Source organism: Triturus cristatus, chromosome 7 (genome assembly GCF_964204655.1).
Source record: "Triturus cristatus chromosome 7, aTriCri1.1, whole genome shotgun sequence".
Lineage (NCBI taxonomy): Eukaryota > Metazoa > Chordata > Amphibia > Caudata > Salamandridae > Triturus > Triturus cristatus.
The window spans coordinates 1,513,939,331-1,513,964,244 of NC_140590.1; the positions used below are offsets into that span (position 1 = coordinate 1,513,939,331).

The 24,914-nt window shown below is 42.7% G+C and overlaps 1 protein-coding gene across 1 annotated transcript in view; it reads right to left on the reverse strand.

The window, feature by feature from the left end:
• Nucleotides 1-370: 370 nt before the first annotated feature.
• Nucleotides 371-24,914, reverse strand: part of LOC146812270 (uncharacterized) — a 95,904-nt gene continuing 71,360 nt past the window's right edge. Inside the window, exon 3 of the mRNA XM_085619276.1 lies at nt 371-2,473. Within this exon, the coding sequence (XP_085475402.1) occupies nt 401-1,309 (909 nt within the window). The 5' untranslated portion in view covers nt 1,310-2,473 and the 3' untranslated portion in view covers nt 371-400. The remainder of the gene's footprint in view (nt 2,474-24,914) is intronic.

Sequence of the window (24,914 nt, forward strand, 5' to 3'; positions counted from 1 at the left end):
ACCTCAATAGCATCATTTTTTATCTGTGGCAAGAAAATGGATTTATGTTTGAAAGGATTGTTAGCATTCAAATTCAGGGCAATATTATCAATACATGCATCTGAAAATGGATTGTCATCGTCTGTTGACACTCCTGCTAATACATTAGCGGTGTGTAATAGTTCTAGATCGTTAATACTTACAGCGCTGGGTGTCTCCCTTTCAGTTTGTACTTCAGATCTAATTTTTGTCGCATACCATTTCTTGATACGCAATTTTCTTGTGAAATAGAAAAGATCGATGCGACTTTGCGTGTAATTAAAGTTATTTGATGGACAAAAAGTTAATCCTAGGGAAAGTAGTTCCAACTCGGAGTCATTTAACACACGATCTGAAAGATTAATGACTGTTTTTTTATCCATTATTTCATTTTGCTTTGGCCCCTTGTACGACTTCCCACTGGGCTCTCCGATTCTCTTTGTCTCGATTTGTTTCCTCCTCTTGCGCCTCTGGTTCCTCTTCCACGACCTCGTGTGTTCCCTTGTTTGTTGTTTGTATGTCTCCCTTTTGCCATTAGATTGAACTCTGTTAAAATACTGGTTTTTACACCGTTGAATTCCGAGATGTTGGAGACTTCACTGCTAGTTGTGGCACTTTCATCGGTGCTGATTTCAATCTCAGTCGGATTTTCTTGTAGGTTGCTCACTGTCTTCTTGATGTTATCAGTTGGAGCTATGGTTGTTGTGGAATTTTTTCTGAGTTGGTCGTATTTTTTCGAGAAAGTTAGGATTTGTCCCTTTTGGTAGTCGACCAGATCTCTTTGAAATTTTCTTTGTTTTTTTATTTTTATATCATCTTCAATTCTTTCCAAGCTTCTTTCTATTTTCTCCATTTCCTTTTTGAATTCTTCCTGTTCACACAGGGCTTTAAGTTGCTCCATCAGTGTGTCAATGATGGTACTCAGTCTCTCACAATCTTTATTGGCATATTTGACCAATAGTGTCAACATATTGGTTGAGCAATTGTGACTGTTACTGGCCCAATCTGTGACTAATTCGGGATCCGGGTCATTGAATGTGGGAGTTATGAAAATGCGTAAGCCTCTCGGTATTCTGCCTACATCGATGTATTTTTGTAGGGTTGTGGCTTCCCACCATTTATTTTGTTCCGTTTTGAGTGCTTTCCATAACTGATCCCATAATTGTCGTTTGCCAGGGGTTAATGTGACGTTGTTAGTTGAGGGCAATTTTTCCACCATTCCAACTGTGTCCACATTGTCGAACATTCTTCCAGCTGCTTCTGCTCGTTTTACATTTCTAGTCGTGGCCATATTTAGCTCCTCCAAGTAATTTAACGTTGTTTGAACGTGACTGTGGGTTGCTCCTAAGTTCACCTGGGAATTCTCCTGAAATTATCATCCATCTGCGCACAAAATGAAGGCACTGTTGCTGTTTTCATGAGAAGATTTCTGAGAACCGAACAATACACGTTCCAGTAACTCTTTATCTTCTTTTTCGAAAACTTTAAAGACTGCCGACAATGCGCGGGTGAGGGGATTTTCATTAATATTAAAACCGCAAAAAACAGCATCTGCTGTTGTTAGCCTCCCCCTCACTCACTTCTGATGGCGGTTCGTGGCGAGGTGGCAATCCTCAGAAATCACATATACGCCGTTATCCCTCCGTACTCCGTACCTGGACAAACACAGCAACCACGAACACTCTTGAGCTTCACCACAGTTCTTTTATTGGGAGCAATTGCCAAAACGACCGACTCAACGCGTTTCGGGATGAAAATCCCTTGCTCACGAGTGAAGTGTGCTGAGAACAGGAAGTATTTCAAACAACAAAAACCACGTGGTTTACAATTTCATTGAAAGTGAGAAAATACTTTGTAGTGATTTGAGGCATCACTCTGTTTTTCAACAAAAACTTTACATTTCACAATAATAATAGAAAAGTGTACTGCCTTAACAAACGGGTGATTGGTCACTGCAATTGGCACATTTACGGTAGGTAAACGAATTGACAGTTCGCATAATGGCGAAATTAATTAATTCATATACTTGAACCGCCCCAGTGGGCGGGATTCCGGTGTATATACAACTGAATGACTATACACTTTTAGATGACATTCTTCACATTTGGATGTCAGAAGACACATTGAAAGTCACAAATGTAACAATATACTAAATAAAACGATGTTTTTCATGTGTTCATTCACTTCGTGCCCTAGTAGGCCAATATTCAGAAAGAAATCAAATGTACATTTCGAAATATCAACTGATAACAGATGTCGTGTTACTTAAGAAGTACAATGTGGCAAAAAATACATAAAATGTGATATCCAAAAACCTTTTTGTCTAAAGCCCAAGTGGGCATTTACTGGAAAAAATTGCCATTGCGGCAATATTATGATCAAAAAAGGATATTCCCTTGAAAAGATACTTTAGTCTTTTGCATTTCTTTCAAGCTTAGCCATACTTCTTTTAATTCTGTAATCAGAAAAGGAAAAAAAGAAAGACAGAGATGTCAATTGGAACATAATTTAACACACTACAAAGTATATACTTCCTGACTCAAACACACCAAAAACTAATGCTGAACTTTAATTACTTAAAATATGAATACAAAGCAGCTGGTCCTCTGTAGGACTCAATGAACTCTCAGAAATGCTGGAATGTGTTGTTTATATGTGATTACCCTAAGTGTACAGCTAATTCCTCGTCACAATTATGTCCAGTGGGTATTAGAGTTCCATATTGGATGATAAGTTTAGATTCCAGACGTCTCAAATCTTGGACTCTATTCCCCCCTCTTTCATTTGCTTTAACTGAATCCAGAACACAAAAACTTAAAAGATTACTATTCTGATTGTGGTGACTCACAAAATGGCGTGCCATTGGATATTGTTTGTCGCCATGCTTAATGGCGCGTAGATGTTCAAGGATTCTAATCCTTGCTTTGTGGATTGTACTTCCAATGTACATTTTTTGGCAAGGACAGGACAGAGCATAGACCGCAAAGTCGGTGTTACATGTGGTGTGCTTAAGAATTTTGTAAGGTTTTTCAAGAGGTGAGAGCACACATTCTTTACAGTTTTTACTGTATTTGCAAGCTTTACATTTTCTACATGTATAGAAACCTTGTATTCCTAAAGTGTTAGCTCGTGTAGATTCAATTGCTTTGCAAAGTGTGTCTTTCAATGATGCAGCTTTCCTGAAAGTGATTTGTGGGAAAGTCTCAACATTGCTTGATATATCTTTGTCAGTATGTAACACTGGCCAAAATTTGTTTAGGCCCTTGCGTAACTCATGGGCTTGGTTATTGAAAGTGGTGATAAACCTGATTTTATCTAATTCATCATATATACAGGAGAATAGATGGTAGTGGAGACAACTTCTCCTATGTGGCTTATAGAGCCTATCAGCATCATTAGGTAGTTTTGGAATGTTTTGAAGGCTGCAATGAAAGTTAGATCAATTTTTTTCTCTTTTTACCATTCAGGTAGTTACATTGTGGGAAGACGATCACAGCTTGATGCAATTAAGTGAAATAGGCAGATTAGAGAGAATTATTTTAAATGTATCTGAGGATCAGTCTGGGAAGGATTTGCAGGAAGAGAGAGTGAGGAATTTAATAAGCAGAGAGTTAATAGAGAATATTAAGGAGACAGTTAGGACTGCGTTTAACATTAGGAAGGGAAATGGCAATATTAATGAAGAAGACAAATATTGGTCCATGTGTGAGGAGGAAGGTGCCTCAAATAAGGGACCAGGGGACAAATGTTCTCGCAAAAAGCGGCTCACAAGGAAAGGTGACTCGATCAGAGGACCAAGATGGTGGACGCGGCTGTGTCCGATTGAGACGGATTGCAGCGCTCTCCGAGACTCCCTCCCTCCCTGTGAAACGCGGATGAAACGCGGATGGCCCGGCATACTTGCCGCCTGCCGCCTGTCTCAGGATGGTCGTGATGTCGGAAGCAGGGTTGTTCGGTGAGGGTGGCGAAAAACGGCAAAGACACTGCCACGGAAGAAGCAAAGCTGATTGAAGCGAAGCAGCTCGTGAAAACCGTGTACGGAGTTGAAGCGGCCCGGAGCTGCGACTCAGTTCTGTTTACCTGCTGTCTTTCCGACCGTGTTAGTGATCCGGTCGGGAAGAAGGTGGTATGGCGTGAGCGGCTATGATGGCAAACAAAAACGCTATGGATGGAGTAGAGCTCTGGCTTACCTGTTGCTTGTTCTGATCTACAGCGGTGAAGTGGTGAAGCGGTGAAGTCAGAGTCGGAGCGGAGCGTAGCGGATTGAAGCGAAATGTGAGTGAAACTGGGAGCAGAGACTGGGGGGGCTGCAGGACCGCTGGCAATCCTGCGGCACCTATCGATCACCGTGGTCGGTAGCGGGGACTGGGGGAGGGGGTTATGTTGTGGCTGGTGCAGCTGCTTGATACTTCTCCCCTTAGACGCCGAGCTGGGTTATTTTTTGCTGGTGTCGGCTTCCTCCATCTTGGCGTTGGCGTTAGGCACAGCACTGGCCTCTAGACTGGCCTCCGGTCCCCTGGAGAAGAGACTAGGTGCACGCTGAGGCGTCTCTGGGCTAGGGAAGCCCGGGACAGGAGTAACGAATCCTTGACTATGAGGCACAAAAATGCTAATTCCAGTGCTCCTAAAGGACCAAAGACGCGCTCAGCCGCTGCAGTAACCGTGATTACTACTTCAAATAAAGAACAAATAACTCTCAATCAGGATTTGGCTACCCGACGCCCTGTCCAATCAGGGGCCGGTGGTGGTGACTGGATCAGGCTCAAGAATTGCAGTGGCAGGGATTTTTAAGAAAAATAAGCAGGTCTCCAGTATTAATATAAATGGGAATCAAAGTCAGACCCTGCTGACACCGATGAGCAAGAGCCAGGGCAAGGGAACACCAGTTAGTATGCTAAACACAGCAAAAATGGCAGCAAGTGGCATAGGGACTCTCCCTTCTTCATCCTCGCTTAGCGATCCTACAAATCCTAGGGTAGGAAATAATGTCGAGCCACTGTTTAATAAGTCCCATGACTTCGCTGGTCTAACGGCTGTAGAAACTGGTGACCTGGCTGCGAATAATCATCCCATTATAGCAGAAACCGCCATAGAGGTGGACTCCTGTGGCTCTGGGGCCAAATTCTACTCTATGTCAGATGTTTCAGTTGTGTCAGAAGGGGAAAGTTTGGATCTTGATTGGGCGGATGACAGAAGCGGTACGAGCTCCGCCCCAGTCAAGGAGGAGTTGAATACATCACTACAAGAAGGGGGAGGCACGGTGCGAAAGGTGCAAGACTTGTCTCGCCCTACTGATCTCTTGCTAGGGCAAAACAATGGATCACCAAGTTTAGAATCTTATACTGACCCCCATTTAGCACGACAAGCCATGCTACCAAGTAACACCACGGTAGATCCAAACTCTATCTTGGAAGAATCTGATAATGCTGTGACACTATCGACAATATATTATGCCATTATGTCACATAGAGAGGAGACAAAGGATGAGAGCCTCCGGGTCCAGGGGGCAGTACGCAAACTACAAAATACAGTGAGGCGCATGGCTAAATCCTGCTCCGAGCTATCAGCCAGAATAGGAGAAGCTGAATGTAGAATCTCTTCATTAGAGGATGTGATGGTAGTCCAGAAGGCTGATGTGTCAGCCCTTCAATCAACACATAATGACATAAACTGGAAGCTAACTGACATTGAAAACAGGTCAAGAAGAAATAACCTGCGTGTACTTGGCGTCCCTGAGGGGTTGGAAGGGAATGACATTCGGCAATTTATGATCGAACTACTAACTGAGGCTTTTCCTGATTTAACTAATTGGAAATGGGCGCTTGAGCTACAGAGGGTTCATAGATTCCCCTTTCAGATAAGGGCAGGTTCTAGAGGGGTAGCGACTAAGCCCAGGGCAATCTTGATCTGTCTTAATAATTTTTTACTTCGTGAGCGTCTATACGACCTAGCTCGCCCCAACCGTAAGCGGAGAGCTAAAGGGTGTGAGTTTTTCATGACTCCTGACTATTGTCAGGCAACAGTACAGCTTAGATGGCATTTGCGCCAATTAATTCCACCTCTGCAAGCGAAAGGGGCACAGGCTTATCTACTAAACCCTGCTAAGCTTAAAGTCATAGTTAAGGATAAAACGTCATTTTTCACCTCTGATCTAGCTGCGAAAGAATTTTTGGGGACACTGTAATGGTCAGTGAGTTTAGCTAGAGTAGCTCTATACTTTCGCAGTTAGATGGGGGTAGGGGAGCGGGAGAGTGCTTTATCCTCTCTTTCCATCATAAATAGGGACTATTCAGTCCTTTGGTCCTTTTTGGGTGGGTTCATGGGGGAGTGGGGGGGGCAGGGGTTGCAGTGGGGAAGGGGGGTGGGGGGGAGGGTATGGGACAAGGAACATGGGCAATATAGCGGCACGATGGTGGGACCAGTAAAGGCACAAGGCATGTTTTGGTTTGGTAAGCTGTTCTTAGGAATAACTTTTTGGGGAGAGTCTCTGGTGAAAGCAAGTCTCAAGCATGTTATTACTTGGAGTCGATATCCAATTGGTTTGACAACCCTGATAAAGCTAGATTTGATTAAAGATGGGTAAATTTGCTATCTGTTCATGGAATGTATGTGGGCTGAATAACAGGAATAAAAGAGAGATGATAGCTCAGATACTGAAAACAATGAGGGTAGAAGTCCTATGTATTCAGGAAACGCATATAGCATGGAATAATAGGGCCTGTCTTAAAGATCTTGGCTTAGAGCTAGTTTGTTGTACTCGGCAAGGGTCGAACACAAGGGGTGTTGCAATTTTTAAAAAATATGGATGGGGTGAGTGTAACCGTATTAAAACTGATCAATTCGGTCGGTGGGCCATTACTGAGATGATGATAGATGATCTTCTTTTAACTCTGTGCTCGATATATGGGCCTAACGCTGACGATCCTGATATGTTGAATGACATCAGTATTGAACTGGCTTTATGGCCCTCTCCTATAATCCTGTGCGGAGACTTTAACTTACATTTGAAAGGAGATGAGAAAATTAGTAGCAACATGAAATATAAAGGGAAAAAGACAAAGGTTTTCAAGGCCACCAAGGGTCTTCTTAATGATTTTGGTTTAGTTGATGTCTGGTGGTTGAAAAGACCTAATTACCCCAGTTACACTTTTTTTTCTGCCCCTCATCAGAAACATGTCCGACTGGATTATTTTTTTACTTCTTTAGAATTATTGTCTAATGCTCAGATCAACATCCAACCAAAATAATATCTGACCATAACCCTATTATTATGGAATTAGAGGTAGAGACAATGTATAGACCTTTTTAAAAAAAACCTGGACATTTGAGCGACGGTTATCGCTTGACCCTCTCTATCAGGATCAAATGTCTAAGTGGATAGCTGAGTTTTTCGAATTTAATCGCAAATCTGCTTCAAGTGGTATGATTTGGGATGCCTTTAAGGCTGGGGTGCGGGGGGAGACCCTTAGTTATTCGATTAACAAACAACGTAGAATAAAGATAGAACAAGACGAGCAGTTGAACAAATTGAGAGCTTTAGAAGTTAAGTTTATGACGGCCCTTACTACTACTCAGAATTACGAGCAGATAGCAAAAGACCTGGCCGTTCAGAAAATGAAGGCGTATCAAAACTTTGCTACTGCTGTAGCGGCCCAAATCGCAGTTCATCGGTCAGATCTATATGAGGTAGGTGAAAACTCGGGTCGCTTACTTGCAAAAAGATTAAAGCAGAAAGAGGTCGCTAGGAGGGTGGAATTAATTCAGGATGAAGCTGGGCAAATGCATTCGGATCCCATAAAAATCTTGGAGATCTTCAATAATTTTTATACTCAGTTGTACTCATATGAAGATCTTACTGATATAGAAGGCAATTTTGTGAGGTTTTGGGGAAATAATGAGATTTTAAAACTAACTCCGGAACAAAAAGAAGGGCTAGAGGCCGATATCTCTATTAAGGAAATAGAGGCAGCAATGTTATCCCTTGCGGTAGGTAAGGCGTTTGGTCAAGATGGGATTCCTCTGGAATTCTTTAGAACCTTTTTTTCACTTCTAAAAAATGAACTCTTGGCTACGTTTCTAGATACTCAGAAGGGCTCACCCCCTCTGTCTTGGCAGAAATCAATAATCACAGTATTTCTTAGAAAAGATAAATCTCCGGTGTCGCCTGCCTCATATAGACCTATCTCATTGATTAATGCTGATAGTAAAATTTATTCCAAAGTTCTAGCTGCTCGTCTATCGAGTATTATCGCCACCCTTGTCTCCCCACTTCAGCACGGGTTTATCCCTGGCCGTGATACGACTGATCACGTGCGTCGTTTGATAGCATTAATGGACTGGGCAGAAGCTACAAAAACCCCTATTGGAATCATCCTGTTGGATGCCGAGAAGGCATTCGACAGGGTGTCCTGGCCTTTCCTTTGGGAAGTAATGCAGCTGAAGGATTTTGGGCCAGGTATACTTCAAGCCATTAAGTCACTGTATCAGTCACCTAATGCGTGTATACGTCTCTCGGGTAGAGAGTCAGAATCTTTCACTATAAGCCGGGGCACGCGGCAAGGTTGTCCCAGCTCACCTTTATTATTTGCCTTATATATAGATTTTTTTTTTGTTAAATTAAATCAATCTAAAGAGATTAAACCTGTTGAAGTGGGTGACATTAAGTATACAGCATTTGCATACGCAGATGATATTGTTATTCTCACCACCGATATTCCTACTGCTCTTTCAACGATTGAACATCTTGCTTTGCAGTATGGTTTAATGTCCGGCTATAAATTAAACCTGAGTAAAACTCAGATTCTATGTGTGGGGGTTAACCCTCCGGACGGTATATCTACTCTCTCAGAAGCTACTTATTTGGGAATCAAGCTATGCTCTCCTGTTAATAAAATCCCTGAAATTAACCTGAACCGAGTATTAGATAGGATTAATGCTACCATAGACAGAATAAACAATCTTCATTTGTCGCTGCATGGAAGGTCAAATGTTTTAAAGATGTTGGTGCTCCCCAAACTGTTATACCTGTTTAGAACTATACCACTGGAATTCCCATCGATTTATTTCAAAAGACTTGAGAATATTAGTTCCTGATTTTTATGGGACCATAAAAGGCATAGAAGGGCATACAAAAAGATGGTGCTACCTAGAACCGTGGGAGGCTGGGGGATCCCGTATTTTTTGTTTTATTATTGGGCGGCAGCAATAAAATTTATGTCTCCACTGGTAGTGGGAGATAGGGCTAAGCTGTTGCCCTGCCACAGCCCTTCAATTTATGAATTCGGATTAGGGGAAAAGGCAAATTCCTGTCTAGTAAAATTCACGGAACCCAGCTACTATAAAAATCAAAGTTTAAAATTTATAAGGCAGCCTTTGCGATCTGGAGGAGAGTTAAACGGCTTCTAGCTCTTCCGAAAATAAATGCCTATATCCCTCTTGATGCTTTAGGGGTGCTTCCACCTATTTTTCTAGACTATATTATTAATAGATGGATGCAGAAAGGGATCTCTCGTATTGGAGATCTCTGTCCAGATGGACAATTTCTATCTTTTACAGAGCTTAAATTACAATGTGGATTATCAAAACATGATTTTTTTTAATATTTACAAATCCGAAGCTTCTGTAATACAGTAGCTTCAGATGGTATGCACCAATTTAGAAAGTTCCCCGTAATAGAACAGTTGGGGGAAAATATGCCCATAGGTTTCTTCTATTCGACTTTTATAAATTGAATGCCCGATGACTTGCAGTATTGCCAGGAAAGATGGAAAAGGAAGTTAAATATAGAGACAATTGCGTTAGACACCTCTATTACCTTGGCAAACGAAATTTTAATGACAGGTAGGATGCGTGCACAACATTATATGGCTATCTATGATTTATACAACACACCGTGCAAGATTTCGAAATGGGGAACAGGACCAGGAACCAAGTGCAATATGTGTGGTACTTTAGCTGCAGACGCTATCCATATGTTTTACTCATGCCCAAAACTGGGGGATCTTTTATCTTCAATTCAATCTTTTTCGGTTGTGGTACTGGGATCACCAGTGTATATTACTGGGGAAATGGAATTATTAGGAATTAAATCAGATGCTGAAGCGCAAGGAAGATCGAAATCTATAACTTCCTTTCTGTTTATCTGAATGGCGATTTTTCGCGCTTGAATTACGAAAGATTGGATCTCTTCTGACCCTCCGTCATTTTGTGCTTGGAGGGCCAGACTTTTGGCAATGTTTAATATGGAATCTGCAATTTACAAAACAAAGGGACTTAGAAAGAGCATAAGGGGTTTAAAAATTTGGAGGCCAATCACAGAATGGATTGAAGAGTCTGTAAGATAGGGCATATTGTGGGATGTTGTGGGTTATTATTCTTACCCGCCTGTCAACTAACTATATTGGATTGTTGATGTCTTGGTGCCCGGTAGGGTCGCCACCAAGACAATGTGTTTTATTTTGTGATTTGTGCCTGTTCCTTGTAATAAAAATAAAATTTATTTACAAAAAAAATAATAATTAAAAAAAAAAAAAAAAAAGGAAAGGTGACCCAAAGTGGCACAAGTACTAGCCAGGCAAACCCTGCAAATGAGTTTACATTTGAAGGAAAAACTAATACAGAGTTTGACAAATATATATTTTATATGGATTATGATGATCCAAAAACAGGCGATAAGGCGCATTAGCAGCAGGGATTTAACACCTTCCTTTTACTGGTGTTAAGCAGGATGACAACCTGCAGTATGAAATGGAGCCCAGCCCAGAGCCACACCTGAAGACCAACACATGTCAAGAAGGTACTGATCATGCAGCTCGGAAACCCAAGAGGGCCACTACACTCACCGCCACCACCCCCAGGCCCTCCCCACGGACTACCACCGAGGCAGCGCAGAACAAGACAGCTGAATTTCCGAGAACGGCATGGTCCCTGAGCCACACAATTGTACACAGTTCCTCTTCTTCTTCTCCTTGCCCTTCCCTGACCCCGAGGTCCCAGGCTGGTCCTCTGTGAGGCTTGTGGGGTCTGGTTGTCCTCTGTACTTGCTGCGGCTACCTCCATGGTGCTTTGCAGTTGTTTGTGTTTTTGTTGCCGCTTTTATAGTGATTTTTCCCATCTGACTTGTGGGACTTGCAGGCCTGGCGCTGCTTATCGCTGAATTTTTTATCGCAGTTGGGCTTATCGCAATTTTTTTCAGGTTCTGGTTTTGAATTTTATCGCTGTCCTGGTAATTTTATCGCGTACATTTGGCGCGTTATTGGGAAACTATTGCATGTTACCGCCGTGTTGAGAATATGACGTTAACACCGAGTTATTTTCCCGTGATAGACGGCGATATAAAAAATTGCGTTATTATTTTGGCAATGATCATCGCACGTTCTTGAGAATATCCCCCATAGTCCCTTAGAATGGTTGCTGTGACCACAGCCGTTCGTTATGGAGAACCCAACACCAGCAGGAGGGCTAAAAAATATGTTTTTAAAAAGGAGGGGGGATGTGCTTCTTGTCTCCCAACTACCCACCGTCCCAATTCAAGATGCAGCCTTAAAGCTCCTGAGGCAACTCACCCACAGCAGGGGACATGGGGGAGGGGGGAGACACCCATCGTCCCATTAGATTCAGTCAGATCATCACCCGATGTTCGAGCAAAATTAGTCGTGCCCTCTGGTGAACAGGAGCTATCCCGGATGCTGACCCCCTGAGCAGCACGGCGCATTCATTGATTATTGGTCATTACGCCGTCCGAGCACACGCCTGTGGCTCCACTCCCGTGAATCACTCCAAATTCTTTACTTGATGCCATCGCGAAGTTGTATTACACGCAGCCCTTCCTGAAGTGCTCCCTGAAGTGCCCCTTGATCCTCGACCTGCCAGAACCGCATATCTGCGATGGCCAGAGCCCCTTCCGAGCCCGGACGTTCCCGCATCCGGTGTTGTCACACCTACAGTCTCGTGGTAGGCCCTTCGGACTCCCCCAAGTATCTTAGTCACTTATATACAGGCATGCTAATATAATGTCCCGAAGATGATCCACGCATTGCTCACTTGGATCAAAACGTCGTCGATACCTTAAAACGCCTCATGCACTAAATGTGATGTCATTATTAACTGTGTAGAGACGTTACTTGCGATTTGTTCCTTAAAATTCATACTACCTGTCAAAACAAACCGTAAGCGTTGCCTGAGCCTCGCTTAAATGTTCTCCCTATTTTATGTTTGTATGTTTGTGTAGTAGGTGTCCCACTTTTCAGTATTTGTGTTTGTTTATATCCAAAAAACTTGCTGATAAATTAAATATTGAACCTCTGACCGGCTGGATAAGTTAACCAATACAGCACTGATTGTGTCTGTATTCATTTGTTATTTCCTATCCCTACCTCCCTAGGGACCATTGTAGCACAAAATATTACGAAACGCATTACTGCATCTTATCATGGAGTGGAATGAAACCCTAGTGATCAGCTGTCAGTCATTTTGAAGGTTTGTCCTATAATCATTGCTCCTGTCTCACTGCCCACACAGAGGCACTGCAGGACGCCCATTGTTCTGCATTAGGTTTCCACAAACTCTCAACCGTCTCAGAAGGGCAAGCATATCTCACTCTAGCAGCCTTTTAACCCTTTCGCTGCGGCGGGAATTCCGCCGCAGCGCTGGGGGGTGCGGGGGGGCAGCGCGGTGGCGTTGTGCTCATGACGGAGCCACTCCGTCATGAGCCACGGTTGAGCTGTGCTCATGACGGAGCGGTTCCGTCATGACTCTGCCCAGTTGCGTTGTCCCCCCGCACAGGCGGGGAAACAGCGCCGCGTGGGCGGAGTGGCTGCCAACAGTCGTGGCATGACGGAACCGCTCCGTCATGAGCACACGGCAACCGTGGCTCATGACGGAGCGGTTCCGTCATGAGCGGGGACGGGGTTAATAACTTTGAAAGAGGTACCTATCAGTGATTGGGTGGGAAGAGCTGCAGCACGGTAAGTTTCCTGCCCAATGGAAATGCAGGAACATGTTCAGCTACACGGTTGCGAATCCAGCCACTTGCTGATAAACTGCCCTGAAGGTGTTAAAGAATACCATGATGAGACTTGTCTTTGGAGCGTTCCTTTAGTGTTTATTTCCCCCTTTCCCCATTACACCTGTTTCAGAAGGCTGACATATTGTCAGATCAGTGGACAGAGGCACTTGGAGAGTATGGTTTACCCAGAATAAAACAGTGTGTTAAAATAGTAGACCCTAGACTGCACAGCCATCTACTTTCTGCACAGGCAGTACATATATCACCATATTTCTCTTTGGTGAATATACCATGAGACAGGACACCTCTCCCCTCCCTCAGGTAGCATCTTTAAACCTAAAGACACCCAATAACCTATAGACTCCCAAAACCTAATACACCTAAAGGCACCCAATAACCTAAATACACCCAATAACCTAAAGACGTCCAATATTGCCAAATAGAGAGCAGAGGAATACGTTAAACAAACATTGGCTAAGTCAATTGGTATTGCCTATGAGAGAGCCATTGGCTTTTGCAATGTGTTTTAGCCATTAGGTACACCAGTGTGACTGCAGCTCAGCATGGCTAAAGGTTAGAGGCCTGGAGTGAGATGGGATAGATTGGAGTGGGGTATATTGGGGTAAAGGGGAATGGGTTAGATAGGGGTAGAGTGGAATGGTGTAGATTGGCATAGAGTGGAGTGGGAGTAGAATGCAGTGGGGTGGATTGGGGTTGATTGGCGTGGAGTGGGGTAGAGTGGGGTAGAATGGAGTGAGGTGTATTGAGGTAGATTGGAGTGGGGTGGAGTGTGGTAGATTGGAGTATGAGAGTTGGATAGATTAGTGTGGTACACTGGAGTGGGGTATATTGAATTGGGGTAGATTGGGGTGGAGTGGGGTAGATTGGGGTGGAGTGGGGTAGAATAGCGTGGAGTAGATTGGAGTGGGGCAGCTCTGGGTAGATTGGGGTAGCGTGGCATAGGATATATTTGGGAAGAGTGGAGTGGGTTAGATTGGGGAAGAGTGGAGTGGATTGGGGTAGACTGGAGTGGAGTCAGGTAGACTGGAGTGGACAGGGATAGATTAGAGTGGGGTAGACTGGTTGGATTATAGAAAGGTAGAATGGCATTGTGTTTGGGTATATTGGGGTAGTTTGGAGTGCTGTAGATTGGACACGGTGGGTAGAGTGGGGAAGAGGGGTAGATTAAAGTTGTGTGGGGTAGATTGAGATGGGGTGGGGTAGATTGGAGTGTGGTGGAGTGTGGTAGGTTGGGGTAGATTGGAGTGGAGTAGATTGGGGTAGATTGGAGTGGGGTAGAATGCAGTGGGATAGATTGGAGTGGGGTTGATTGAATTGGTGTGAAATGGAGTAGATTGAAATGGAGTGGGGTAGACTGGAGTGGAGTGGGATAGTTTGGAGAAGAGTAGAGTGCAGTGGATTGGGGTAGATTGAAGTGGGGTGGGGTAGATTGGAGGGGTTAGATTTGAGTCTAGTGGGTTAGATAGGAATGCAGAGGAGTAGACTGGAGTGAAGTGGTACAGATTAAGGTGGAGTGGGGTGGAGAGAAGCTGAATAGATGAGAGTAGGCTAGATTGGGAGGATTATGTTAGGGTAGATTGGAGTGGAATGGAGTAGATTGGATTGGGATAGATAGGAGTGGGGTAGTTTGGAGTGGTGTGGGGTAGATTGGGAAGGGGTGGGGTAGATTGGAGTGGGGTAGATTGGGTTAGAGTGGGGTGGATTGGAGTGGAGTAGACTGGAGTAGAGTAGATTGGGGTTGATTGAATTGTGGTAGATTGGAGTGGGGCGGATTGGATGGGATAAATTGGAGTAGGGTTGTTTGGGGTGGAATGGGGTAGGGTAGATTGGAGTGAAATGGAGTGGGGTGCATTGGGGTGGAGTGAGCTAGATTGGACTGGAATGGGGTAGATATTGGTACCATGTGGTAGATTGGAGTGAAGTGGCGTGGGGTAGATTGGGTAGAGGGGAAGGAGTGCGGTAGTTTTGGGTACAGTGGAGTGGGGTAGATTGGGTGGTTTGGAGTGGGTAGGATGGAGTACCGTAGATTGGGATAGAGTGGAGTGGGGTAGATTGAATTGGGCTGAAGTTGGATAGATTGGAGTGCAGTTGAGATTGGAGTAGAGTGAGATCGGTTAGGGAAGAGTGGAGTTGAATGGGGTAGATTGGAGTGGAGTGGAGTGTAGTGGGTAAAATAGGTTGCAGTGGAGTGGGGTAGATTTGGTGGTTTACAGAAAGGGGGTGTGTGGAAGAATACAATAAACAAGGTTTGGTCAATGGGAGAGATGAAATCGTGCTGGACAGCCAAAAGCAAATAAAGACAGTAAAAAGAAAGCTATAAAATGTGAGTTACAAAACCAATGGTAAGCAATGGGCAGAAAGCATTCCTAGGTCAGCTTTCTGAATGTCCCCAAGATGTCTTTAGGTTGCGACCTAAAAATGAATGCTCAAGAGCACCCAACATAGCCAGTTGAGGCCAGGATTAAAAACCGTTTCTCCTGGCTCTATGTTTCCAGCTAGCCCAATAGTCCACAAGTGCAGTGGGAATAATTATCGCGGCAAGGACAGGGAGATTTATAAAACAGTGTTTATTTTATGCATTTTAGATGAAGTGGTGAAGGTGGGATTGGATGTCAAGTATTCTGGTACAAGGCCAAAACGCACCCCCTGGATCAGGTCTTCTGGCAGTACGTGGTTAATGGGCAGTATACCTGGTTAATACTGATACTTACCTTTGGTGCTTTAAAGCTTAAGACTATTTCATTCCATTTGGATACCACAGTGGCTCATATTCTAAACCTGCCTCTCAAAGGATGAATAGTGAGCAGTCCAGGTCAACTTCAACAGGCGGAAAAGGGTTCAAACTTTAATACAGCATGACTAGTAATTGCATTGGGTAAGCTCAATCTATAGCTGAGTTATATATTTCAAGGTAGTTTCATTTAGAGGAGGGGTTTTAGAATGAAACTCAAACATTTGCATTGCAACTCGCAGTCCTTCGCTTCCTAGCCTAACGCCTTCTGATGTCTCAGCCCGTGCAAAGTGTATCTGTGCGTGCAATGTGTGTTTATGCGTCCAAAGCGTCCTATGAAGTGATAATGGAAAGATGAACACCCAAAATTAGCGATAGAGTTGCTTACGCTTAGGGCTTTAAGTAGGCTGGGTCCCTCCATTTCTAACTCGGTAGTAATTTAAAAAGGGGATTGAAAGGGGCCGCTGTCGGGCTATATATTCATGTCCGTACCTGTACTGGCAAATAACGCTGATCGATTTCTGGACAATGAATGTAAAAAATATTAAGGTACTCCACGTCGGCGATTTAGCTCTTGTATTTCTTTTAGGTAATCTTGCCTTCCCTAAGAGTGTTAGCTGTCTTCAGGATGTTGTGTTTCTGTGTTTTTTTTGTGCAGTATATTACTCTTGTGTAGTTCATACTTTGAACTGAGTCGGCTACAGGTGTTTATATTGGGCCGCAACTTGGAGGCTCTGGAATTGAGGTTGAAGGCAATGAGAGGTTCTCAGAGTGCCTGTCAGTGGATCAAAAATCTGTTCAGACTACATGGCCATCCAATCCTTGGCATTTGTGCAGAATTCAAGAGCAATGGTCATGTATTCCAGATGCACTTATGATTCTGTGCAAATATGCGTGAAGAGGGTAGGCAATTGTCAAAATATTGACAAGGGGAAAGTAAAAGAAAATGCAGTGCTTACAGGTGAGTGGCTGCGTTGTGTGATTGGAGGGTGAGGAATTGAAAGAGATGAGAAGTGCATTCATCAGAGAGTGAAAAGAGGGTGCTGAGGAGGAAAGAGATGAGGTGTAATAGTTGCATATGGGGGAGAAGGGCGTACATGTCCAACATTAAGTGAATCTAACAGTACCTCTTCCACAGTCACACAATTTCAGTATTGAAACACTTTCAATATTATTTACAACAAAGTAATTTTTGTTACTCATTTATCTTAAACAGCTGACACCCATTTACAAAGCCAATAGTCCAGGCTGGATTTAGGTGCAAATTAGTTGTTGCGTTATATATCTGGGTGCAATAACAGAAAGCTCTGAGGAACCAAAATACTTGTAGGGTAGCATGCTGGAGCAGAGTTTTCAGTTTGAAAATTCAGTGGCTTTTGAAGCTCTGGCATGTCTATTCGTTGTACTAATTTATTAATAATTAATAATTAATTATTTGTCTTGTGCAAGTGCGTTTATATTAATCAATCCGTTTGTTTTAACAAGAGAGAGTTACACGTGGGTGCGCATAAATGTGCTGTTTAAAAATAACGTGCGTGTTTTCATGTTTAAACGTTGCTATGTGCTGTTTATTTTTGAGCACAAAATGCTTTCCGAATTAATGCTTTTCTATGTTGCAAGTGCTAGATAGATGCATACACATAAGGGTATTAGTGGGGTTAACACTGTTTAATCACTATGCTGTGGTAACGTTGTTTTTGTTTCTTTTAATTAAGATGGTCTATTGAGGCTTATGATGGCCTAGAAAAGATGGCCGATTTGTGAGCCTGGACGAGGGAGACCCCTGCTGGAAATGGTCCTGAAGCTAACTGACCATGGTCCTTGCTTGCTTGTTTGAAAAACTTTCCATGAGGACAGCAGCAGTTTTGGGAGATCTCCAAGTGAAATGAAAATGTCCTTGGCAGCCTTGGGAAACAAAGGAGCCTTAGAGAAAAACTCTGAACTGTGGCTCGATTGCCGAGGAGAAGTAGAACTAATATGATACATGTTTTATTTCTTGGTTCCTGTTCCGTAGTCTTTATTATGTGAACTTTTCCTGAACGGAGATTTTCAAATGTAGCGATGTTACATCCTTTCCTTCTCGCTCTGCTCAGCAGGTCCGGCGGACATTACAGTTTTTTCTATGTTTCCAATGTATCTTTCTATTGTTTTAGAAACTATAAGAAATGTTAGCCTAGAGAGGGCATTTGCCACTTGCCATTTTGCCTTTGCCGCGTACCGAATCTGCGTTGCTGAGGATTGATGCTGAAGGGACTTCGTCTTGAGAGACATTTACCGAGAGACTTGTCCTGACCCGTTCTGACATTTAGCTAGAATAGGTAACTATGAGAAAATGATTTACTCTGATTGATTTCTTTTGACTAATTTTAGATAAAGCAATATAATTTTAAACATGGTGTTGGATATTCTTTCTTGTCAATTATTGGGTTTACATTTTAATTATTGCTGTATATGTTGTATAGATTATGTTTAAGGACAGTCACAAAAACCAGGTCTTATCGACCTCGATATAGATGCAGGGTGATTAGGAGTTTTTCTTTCCACAGGTTTATTGCTGGTAGAGTATTTGAGCGTATGTTAGTGAAATGGGCCCTAGCGTATGATGTATGCATGTGCGTGTAACTGTGAGATTACTCTATCCGTGGTAGTGGGAATATTATACACACCCTGATCTCTATCAATTTCCTGGTAGCAGAGGATGGTTTTTGATGATTGTCTTGATCTGATAAGATTGTATTGATTATTGATTATTGGTTTATGTTGGTATATGTACTAATACTATATGTTGGAGTCGTAATGTTGAGTTATATGTAGTGCTTCTGGAACTTGGAAGCTGTAGCAGTTCTGTAGTAGGGCAGAGGGAAGTATATGCTGCTCTCGGGAAAGACGGAATTGTGAGGAATAACGTGTGACAATTGAAGTTGCGCGTCACATTGTCTGGGTTCGGAATCAGTGACATCGTCGTATGTTACTATTAGAATATATTTCTGGTATATAAGGAGTGTGTATGATAGTGAAGGTTATCTGTGAAACTCTGGTCTTAAGTCTCAGGGATCCGTAAGGATTTCCGTTAAAGCTTATCGCGGGAGGAGTAATAGGTATTCTCTGAGCTTGTTTGAAGAACTGGGCAAAGAAAGCTTGCTTAGTTGATGTATGTTATAATTCTGTAGTGGAGCAGATTGTATGTTCTCGGGAAGCAGGATTCTGTGCGTATGTACTATATTTCCTTGTATGAATGTGCGTGAATGTTTGTACATTTAGTTGATTGTAAGACTCTTTGGACAAGTCCTAGAGGAAACAGTTAATGAATGTATGTTAGTAGGGCAGAGTAGAGGAAGTGCTACTGTGTCAATGAAAGGTCTCTTATGAAATAGACTCTCTTTTACTATTCTGTGGTTAGCGAAGCAGACAATGGAGATGTTTTTTATGTTGTAACTAATAGATTTTGTAGAAATTTTGACACAAAGTCTACTGAAAAGATTTTGTAAAGGAGGGGTAGACGAGTGACAGAAGACAGGAGACAAGCGACTGCAGCGACTGTTGACGTCAGAAAGACCGCGCTCTGATTGGATGGTAGATCAGAATAGTGCTCGCGCTAGGATTGGTGCGTTAGTGTGAGTCGCGCAGGGATTGGAAGGGCTATTTAGTGACGTAGACGTTCCAGGATTGGTGCGTTAGTGTGAGTCGCGCTGCAATTGGTTGAAAAATTCGTATTGTATATTTATAATACGGAAAGAGTAGAGAGTTTTGGTAAACGCTAAAATGTATTACCAAGAAGAGAAAAAGAAGAAAACATTTTTTGGTAAAATTAAAAAGTGGTTTAGCAAGGATAAAGATGTTAAAACAAGAGAGGGTGAGTTGTTACCTCCACCGAAAACACCTGCATCCTTCATGGCTGCAAGACATGGGTTTCATACCTGTATATGGTTGGAGAATTGGGTTAGGTATACTAAAGAAGATGGTGTTCTAGCATTTCCGGAACATGGTTCATTTAATCTGGCCGTGTTGAGAAATTTACGGGAAAAGATGTTATGTCTTGACCCGAAACCGAGACCTACACAGTTCGAGGCTTTAGTGGAATGGGAAGAGGAAGTACATGAGAGAGAAAAACAGAGATCTGGAGGGTACTATAGGTATATGTTTGGGAGGAGACATGATCGTGAGACTCATCATGATCGAATGAAAAGGTGGCGAGATGTTAGTATGTCAGAGGGATTATATCCGATGAGAACAGTTGAAGGAGGAGCAGAAAGGGTTCTTGAGTCAGAAATGAGAAAATATGGAGTTAATGAGTATGAGGATGAGGTCTTGAATGACATGATTTACAAGAGACCACCTCCATATAGACCAGAACCGGATAAAAGTACACCAGTTGTTTCTCCGATAAGAGATACAGTGTGTGTTAGTGAGACGGAAAATGAGACACCTGAGGTAAGAAGTGATCATTACCTTGATGAGAATGCCAGACAATTAGCCAGAACTACAACAGAGTTGACAGAGAAGATTAGGGAGTTAACGAAGAATCTAGAAGCTGTTACGGTGCCTGTAACAATAGGTCCGGTTATGCCTGTGTTTGATAAACAGAGGACAGGTGAGAATGGACTGGTGATTCCATATGTTGGGAATAATCTGACAAATTCAGTTGGTCCTTCAGGAGATTCAGGCAAAACAGCAGAAAGAAGTGACCTGAGACAATCAAGACATGACACATGTAGTGAAATATTGGATGCTAGTGAAGCTAGTTGTTCAGGGATGCCAATTTTAGAACCGCAAAAGAGAGTGGTTCCAGTGAGAAAAACTGCTGAAATAACAGTTGATGATTTGAATGATTGGATGAAGGTTCTACAGAAAAAGGATAAAGATTCACAAGTAATTGATGTAGCTAGGTTACGTGTAGAACTAGAAGAGCTTGTTACAGGAACAGTTCCAACAGAAATTTTGAAGAGTCATCATGATGGTGAACTAATGTTTATGTGCAAGAATATCACCTGGAGAGCAAGAAATACACATGACAGGCTAAGAGCAATAGCAAATGAACAGGGAGTTGACATTGATAAAGTGAAAGCTTTACAAAGAACTTACAGGATGGATTTTACAGAGAAGGATATTGAAAATTTGAATGCTACTGGTAGAACAGGACAGATTAAGGAAATGGTAGCATTATTGCGAAGATGGGGTGATGTAGAAAAGTGGAAGGATAGGTGGTACAAGAAAAGAGATGAGGCTGAAGATAGAACAACTTATTCAGCATTTCCAGTGAGAGAAAAGGAGAAACCAGTGGATAATTATCCTATGAGAGAAATACCTGGAGGAGGATATGTACATGTTCCATGGACCAGACAGGATATTTTATCATTCACGAATGATTTCCCTCGATTGAGAGAAAAGCCCGTCGAGTGGTATAGGCAGGTAGATAGGTTTGTGAAATTGTCAAAAGTGCTGTGGGTTGACCTGAATAGTCTGTTTGATATAATTGTTCCAGCAGACTTGTGGACTGAGTGTAAAATAGTTGTGAGTTGGCCTACTGAGGAATATCCAAGAGACCCAAGAACAGGGGCACCAGATCCAGAGGTAATGAGAAAGTATGATCAGGTAATGGTATACCTGAAGAGTAAAGTACCTGCAAAAGAGACAGACTGGGTAAAGATAGATCGAACACAACAGGAAGCGAAAGAATCAGTTCATGCTTTTTACGAGAGGCTGTTACTGGCATTTAAACAATTCAGTGGAGATGAACACCTGGGTGACAAAGATTTGAGTCATTTTGTATACAGATTTGTATATGGCCTTAGACCTGAAATTGGTGAGAGAATTCGTGAGCACACAGTGGATTGGCAGAGTAAAAAAGTAGATGAGATCCTGAGACATGCAAAATACTTCAGTGATGAAATTGAAGCAAAACAAAGAAAGCTGAAAGAGAAAGCAATGTGGGCACAAGTGAAAGTTGCGGAAAGACAGGAAGCACAGTTAGTGGAACAGGCAAATAATCCAGGAAATAATGCAGGGAATAGACCTAGATATGCAGGGAAAGGGAAAGGAAGTCTTGAGGAAGCGAAGAAAAAGTTTCCTTGTCACAACTGTGGCCAATTGGGGCATTGGAGATCGGAGTGTCCTAATCCACCATTAGTGAGTAATGAAAATAAATCCTTAAATCAACAGGTGCAGAACGAAGGAAATAATCAACAGCAGCAACAACAGAAAGTTGTGAGACAGCAGAGTCAAGAGCCAAAACCGCCCTTGCCACAGAATAGAGGGTTACAAAAGTATAATCAGGATTCAGGATTCTACAATGATGAGCAGGTAAACAAACCAAGACGTTCTAACAAAGTACAACAGTACTTGTTAAAGAGTGAAGGGAGTGAGTCTGAGGGTGATTATTGACGGTGCCGAGGAGAGGAAGAAGAGTGCATACTTGGTGCAACTCTAGAAATAGACCAGGCAGGACCATTTGTGGATGGGAAAATAAATGAGGAGAGTGTAACTTTTTTGGTAGACACAGGTGCGACAAGATCAACTGTCAGGTCAACAGATGTTAGAAATCTTCCTCTCTCGGATGAAGCAATCCAAGTAGTTGGTGTAGCCAATACGCAAATCAGAACACGTCTTACTGAACCTGTAAGGGTACAGATAGGGAAATTTTCAGACATGCACAGATTCATTGTCTGTGACACGAGTCCAGTGAACCTGTTGGGTAGGGACTTGTTGTGCAAGATGAACTGCACAATTTTTTGTACACCGGATGGAATAGCCTTTGAGACACCAGATGAAGATGTTTTGTACCGAGTGACTCTAGAGAATAGAGAAAGTGAGTTAATTGGTGCATTTGCTGTGTTTAATCCGGAGGATTTGCCTCGAGAGCTGAGAGACACAGTGAAAAGGACAGTTTGGGATTTTACTGGAGAGGATGTGGGATTGATGAATAATGTAGATCCAGTGAAAATTGCAGTGAAAGAGGGAATTACATATCCTAACATTCCTCAGTACAAAATGACACCAGAAATAATTGAAGGAATAACTCCTATAATTGAGAAAATGATTCAGCAAGGAGTCCTGAGAGAACTACTGAGTAGTCCGTGTAATTCACCGATAATGGGACTAAAAAAGCCCAATGGGAAATTTAGGATCGTACAGGATTTGAGAAAAGTTAATCAAATTGTGGTGGCATGTTGTCCTATTGTGCCAAATCCATCAGTGATCCTGTATCAAATTCCACATGATGCTGAGTGGTATACAGTGATTGATTTGTGTCATGCGTTCTTTTCAATTCCATTGCATCATGATAGCCAGCCGATTTTTGCATTTAGGTTTGGCCAGCGTATCTTAGCATGGTGTCGAATCCCACAGGGGTATACGGAGAGTCCTTCGATATTCAATCAGTTATTGAAGAAATCGTTGGAGAGTTTGATCATGCCCGAGAGTTCAGTGCTAGTGCAGTATATTGATGACCTACTGGTGGCATCAAAGACACGTGAAGCTTGTGAAGTAGATACCATAGCTTTACTGAATCATCTGGCAGATGGAGGGTTAAAGGTATCTCCAGCCAAATTGCAATTTTGTAAGAAAGAGGTGCATTATCTTGGACACAATATTGAAAAGGGTCTGAGAAAAGTGACTGATGACAGGATCAGAATAATCAGAGAAATGAAAGCTCCAAAAACCCAGAGAGAAGTGAGAATGTTCCTGGGTATGGTGGGTTATTGTCGTCAGTGGATAATTAATTTTTCCTTGATAGCAAAGCCACTGATTAAACTGACAAAAAGTGAAATGACAGATCCATTGGATCTAGATGCAGAACAAATGGCAGCATTTGAAGAGCTCAAGAGTAAAATGTGTGAGGCTCCAGCTTTGGGTATGCCTGACTATGAAAAAGAATTTGAGCTGTACTGCAGTGAAAGAAATGGATGTGCACTTTCAGTGTTAATTCAGAAGCATGGATTACTGAGAAGGCCTATTGCGTACTTCTCATCGACACTTGACCCTGTAGCTGTGGGTTTACCAGGTTGTCTGAAATCTGTGGCAGCAACATGCAGAAGCCTGGAACAGAGTGAGGGAATCATAATGGGATATCCTGTAAGGGTATTCGTACCTCACAATGTGGCAATTCTTTTGACAAGAAGCAGAACTCAGTACATGTCACATAGTCGGTTGACTAAATATGAAAAAGTGATTCTGGGAGCATCAAATGTGACTCTTGAGAGATGTGTAAATGTGAATCCAGCGACACTTTTGCCAGATATTGAAAATGTGAGTGTGAAAATGGAAGATGATCATGATTGTTTGGATGTGCTTGAGTACTGTACAAAACCGAGACCAGACATAAGGGATCTACCCTTGAACGAGAGTGATCATGTGTTGTTTGTGGATGGATCATGTCTGAGAAATGATGATGGTGTGCTATGTGCAGCATATGCGGTATGCAAAGTTTCAGAGGTCATGGAAGCATCACCATTGAAAGGAGTGAAATCTGCGCAAGTTGCTGAATTGGTGGCATTGACAAAAGCTTGCGAAATTGGGAAAGATTTGAGGACAACTGTAATGACTGATAGTCAGTATGGATTTGGAGTGGTGCATGATTTTGGCCAACTTTGGCTACAAAGAGGTTTCTTGACATCGAGTGGAACTCCGATAAAGAATGCTGAAATGATTGGTAAATTGCTTGAGGCGATACAGCTGCCTAAGGAGTTAGCAGTTGTAAAATGTGCTGCCCATGGACAAGGGGAGGATTTTATAACGGTCGGAAACCGTTATGCCAACGATGTTGCGCAATACTGTGCCAAAACAAATCAGTCCATCAACAGGGACAGAGAAGGGGAAATGTCTTTACTCTCTGTGATGTTTACTAATGTCTTAGAAACCTGGGATGAAGTGAAACAGTTGCAAGATGAGGCAGGAGAGGAAGAGAAAAAAGATTGGATTAAGGCAGGATGTGCTCCAAGAGAAACAGACCATGTTTGGGTCTACAGAGATGGCAGACCAGTAATGCCCAACTCCATCTTGTCGTCAATGGCAAGGATGTATCATGGCCAGGGACATTTGGGGAGGGACGCGATGGTTAGGTCGTTCAAGCAAACCTGGTACAATGCAAAGTTCAGGACAATTGCAGAAAGCATCTGTCAGAGGTGTTTAGTTTGTCAGCAA